The 4,862-nt window shown below is 46.0% G+C and overlaps 1 protein-coding gene across 1 annotated transcript; it reads left to right on the forward strand.

Moving 5' to 3' along the window:
• Window positions 1–1,889: 1,889 nt before the first annotated feature.
• Window positions 1,890–3,009, forward strand: CCR4 (C-C motif chemokine receptor 4). The gene has a single exon (XM_021677526.1). The coding sequence runs from the start codon at window positions 1,890–1,892 to the stop codon at window positions 2,970–2,972; it is 1,083 nt and encodes a 360-aa protein (XP_021533201.1). The 3' UTR covers window positions 2,973–3,009.
• Window positions 3,010–4,862: the final 1,853 nt, after the last annotated feature.

A 4,862-nucleotide genomic window follows, 5' to 3' on the forward strand; every position in this document is an offset into this window, starting at 1 on the left:
TTCGTAGACACAGGGCTCTCTCCCTGCGCACCTCTGGCCCAAGTCCACATGCTCAGAATACACAGATAATTTTTATCAAACATCCACATTTTTCTGCTTCTTGCTTCTGTCAAGATTCCCAGGTCAAGAAAGCAAATAAGGCTGATTCCCACCATTTACCAGCTGTGTTCCTTTTTTTGTTCTCCTGATAATTTCCTAACTCCTCAGCTTCGTCTATTCCTTAACCTTTCACAGGCAAAATGGTGGAGAGAGACTAGGATTGTTATTTATTTAACTAGAATTGATAATCATTTTACAACATTGTTTCAGGGGCTCTGCAATGCCCCAGGTCTTCAGTTATCTGTTTGCAGGAGAAAATCCAAATCTCTCTCTTGAGAAACCAAACGTAGTTTGTCGTTTGAGTGTTTGGGCTTGTGGTGGTGAGGGTGGTAGGGAGGAGATGTGAATTACCAAACAGTGTTGTAATAAGGAACACAGGCTGCCATTAAGAAGGAAGCAAGAGGAAGTAGCCTCGAGTCAGAAAGCCCTTCATCCCTGAATTGCTCTGATTCACACGTGAACATGTGAAGGTTTAAGAAGGTTTTAACTTTAAGAAGGTTTTAACCTCTTCACCTGCCCATTTAGATAGGAAATGAGGGTGGTTGGGAGATAGAGGGATTTCATTTCTGGCTGTGATGTGCCTTTTCAAGGTCTGTCAGGCTAATTCCCTCTGTGATGGGATTCCATGCACAGGACTGATTTTTGCATGCAGTTTTGATGAAAAGACCAAAAAGTTCCCTCAAGTTACCATCTGAGTGCTGCAAAATGATCTGAGTGCTGCCGCCTTCAGAAGGGCCTTAGCATCAGACTGGCCCAGAAGGAGCCTGGAAGGCCAGGCATGTTCCCATCTAAGATGGTGTTCTAGAATGAACAGGGGACCTGGTGGTGTGTGCCAGAGACAACTTGCACCAACTCAGGACTGCAAAGATTCAGGAATTTTGTGAGGTGGTTGGTAGCTGGAATTTTGCCATGGTGGAAATATCTGCACCACAGAAACCAGCAAACATCATAGATCAGAGTCCCCTACCACCCAACCAGCCCCTACCGGGACTTGGGGCCCAAAGAAAAGTTCTGCATATAGCTGTGTGGCCTCATTTAACCTCTTGGAAGCTTTTATGAGTCATCTACACCACGGTTCGGTATGCTTGCTTGGCTTAGAGTGCCCAATTTTTGTTGGGAGGGTGGTGGGGGACAGGAGCATGGAATTAGGATTCAATGCACAATACCAGGGAACGTACTTTGAAATCTATGTGTCAAGGTTGCAGGAGGAATTAGAATTTTTATATAAAGGCAGGTGACGAACCTTCTAGCCCAATGATTAAGCAATTCGTGAATTTTGGGAGCTATAATCTGAAGGGGAAACATGTGTAGATTTTTCATCTTTTTGTTTTTTCTTTTGCTCTTATGTCACAAAGGTGGTTCTGGGTGTAGGACTGTTGGAAATCTCAACTGGCCTGCAAATGATTCAGTAACTGCAGACTACTATTTAGAAATGCATCCTTGAAAACACCTCCTCAAGAAGGAGGTTTTTCTGTCCCCACTTACAAATGAGAGAACGGAAGCTCCCCTCAGAGGGATAGAAAAGGAGCAGAGCTGGAACGTGGAATCTGCTAAACTCCCAAGGGCAGGGTTCTTCCATTTGGCTGCACTGCCCTGTGGGGAATGGAGCCCTTCAACTTGGGAAGGTTGGGAAGAGTGTGTGATGATCCGGGGCAAAATATTAAGCAACTATGCTCTGTATTCAGCACCACTTTGATATGGTTTTGTTCTTACAGAAATCTTGTTTGCTCTTCCCCTCATTAGCTTCTGGTTGGGCTCAGACCTGAGCCAAGGTGCTGGTAGATTTGAAAATGAACCCCACGGATATAGCAGACACCACCCTGGATGAAAGCGTCTATAGCAATTACTATCTCTACGAAAACATCCCCAAGCCTTGCACCAAAGAAGGCATCAAGGCGTTTGGGGAGCTCTTCCTGCCCCCTCTCTACTCCCTGGTCTTTCTGTTTGGTCTCCTTGGAAATTCTGTGGTGATTGTGGTCCTGTTCAAGTACAAGAGGCTCAAGTCCATGACCGACGTGTACCTGCTCAACCTTGCCATCTCGGACCTGCTCTTCGTGCTCTCCCTCCCTTTCTGGGGCTACTATGCTGCAGACCAGTGGGTTTTTGGACTAGGTCTCTGCAAGATTATTTCCTGGATGTACTTGGTGGGCTTTTACAGTGGCATCTTCTTCATCATGCTCATGAGCATCGACAGATACCTGGCAATTGTGCATGCGGTGTTTTCCTTGAGAGCGAGGACCCTGACTTATGGGGTCATCACCAGCTTGGCCACGTGGTCCGTGGCTGTCCTGGCCTCCCTTCCAGGCCTTTTATTCAGCACCTGTTATACTGAGCGCAACCATACCTACTGCAAAACCAAGTACTCTCTCAACTCCACGAGGTGGAATGTGCTGAGCTCCCTGGAGATCAACATTCTTGGACTGGTGGTTCCCTTGGGCACCATGCTGTTCTGCTACTCCATGATCATCAGGACATTGCAGCACTGCAAAAACGAGAAGAAGAGCAAGGCGGTGAGGTTGGTCTTTGCTGTGGTGGCTCTCTTCCTGGGGTTCTGGGCACCTTACAATGTGGTGCTCTTCCTGGAGACACTGGTGGAACTGGAAGTCCTTCAGGATTGCACCTTTGAAAGGCACCTGGACTACGCCATTCAGGCCACAGAGACCCTGGCTTTCGTCCACTGCTGCCTCAATCCAGTCCTCTACTTTTTCCTAGGGGAGAAATTCCGCAAGTACATCGTACAGCTCTTCAAAACCTGCAGGGGGCCGTTCATGCTCTGTCAATATTGCAGGGTCCTCCAACTCTACCCGCCCGACACTCCCAGCTCATCCTACACACAGTCCACCGGGGATCACGATCTCCATGATGCTCTGTAGAAAAAGAAGAGGCAAAAGATGGAGTCGAGCATCCCGTGTCAAGAGCTTAAAATTGTATTATAGTAAGAGTTCCTGAGCAAGTGGCGGGAAGGAGACTTACATCCACAGCCAAGGGCGGGCTTCTCACCCCGCAGTCAGCTTTTCCTCTTGCCACAGGCGAGTTCAGTGCAGGAAGAGCTCAATGGGGCTGCGGCAGCCCTCCTCTCTCATGACCTGCCTGCAGGGATGAGTAAACCGAAGGAGAGCGCTAAGCAGCATTTCAGTGAGGTTATCCATAATCCTGTAAGGGAAGGACCATTCATTCCCTTCTGACTCGAACTGATGCCGTTCTCCAGGAGGAACTGTGGAGGATTGACTGGTGCAATCAATTGCTACTCCTTGCTCCTTGATGTGAAAAATGGGCCCTTTTAATGAACTTCTAGCTTTTGTGGAACAATACAGAAAACTTTGGCATGCCGTCCTAGGGTTTTTCTAATAATATATCTGAAGCATGGTATATTCCCGGAAGCCAGGTGTACTCAGAAACAAATAGCAAAGTAATGAACCTGGATCTTGAGTCTTTTATTTTAAAGGATGATTTGTTAATGGAAGCCAAACTTTTGATGCTGATTACAAGTGTAAGGATGTGAAGGCATTAGCGTGGTCTGATTTCCAAACGTGAAATACAAGGCATTAAAAGATCCAAACACATTTGTGGAGATTCAAACACACTTTCATATGCTTGTGAGCATGTTTTGTTTTAATTATAACAGATGAATATTCAAATTTCACAAATAATATGTAGGTGCAGATACATTTATTTAGGGTCTCTTATTCGTGTACAAACAGAACCTTCAAAACTAAAAATAACGAGGGCTAATAAAGTATGACAATGCTTCCTTAATAAGTTTGAAGTGCCTGCCAATAAGCGAGGCAAGAATAATCAACTAACGGTTATTACTGATGTGGCATAAACTGGACCGTCAAAAAATTATGAAGTTGTGAAAAATGTCATCCTGTCTTTTAAAATATTGGCCTCCTTTTTAACTGTTGGATGACTCAAAATTTCAGTCATTTCTTACAAGTCATAATCATGTAATTAATTGCTTGACACCATTAAAATAAATTTCTGTTCTTCCAGCCTTAATTAATCAGAATTAAGTAGAGACTTTAATCAAGTCGGGAGAGACCTGTAATCCCTCCCCCAAAAAAACCTGTCTTGCAAACTATTAACTGAGTTATCTGTTCAAATACTTCTGTAAATTTACACATTATTACATGCTCTACATTTATAAAGGATGCATTTCCAGAAAGGTGGTTTTCAGAGAAGTGATTTTAGAAGGGTAAGTGGATGTTGCCTTTATAGACAAAAATAAACTTGTATATAGTCCCACAGAGCCTTTTTTCCTGATCCTGTTTGTATTTGGTTTCCTTTTTTTTTTTTTAATTTATTTATTTGCGAGAGATAGCATGAACAGAGGGAGAGGGAGAAACAGATTCCCCACTGAGCAGGGAGCTGGTCGTGGGACTCGATCTCACCACCCAGGATCATCACCGGAGCCCAAGGCAAACGCTTAACTGACTGAGCCACCCAGGCGCCCTGTGTTCGGTTTCCTGATGGGGCTGCAGATGCCAGCTGATGTGGGTGTGGTGCACTGGGCTGGCAGCGGGAGGAACCAGAGGGCAACCTGTCTAGGCGGCCACGTGGGGCTGGGGGGTGGCGCCGTGGGCAGCAGTGGCCAGGAGGCTGGGATGCATGGCAGGGAGGGCTAGGCTGGGTTCACGGGCGGTTTCCCAAGAAAACCTCCCTTCGTGTGGCCTGCCCCGCCCGGCCTGCAAATCCTAGCTCTGCACTCCCGTGTGAACCTGAACACATTACTTGCAGCCTCAGTTTTCCCTCATCTGTAAAGC

This window comes from Neomonachus schauinslandi, chromosome 1 (genome assembly GCF_002201575.2).
Source record: "Neomonachus schauinslandi chromosome 1, ASM220157v2, whole genome shotgun sequence".
NCBI classification, from domain to species: Eukaryota; Metazoa; Chordata; class Mammalia; order Carnivora; family Phocidae; genus Neomonachus; species Neomonachus schauinslandi.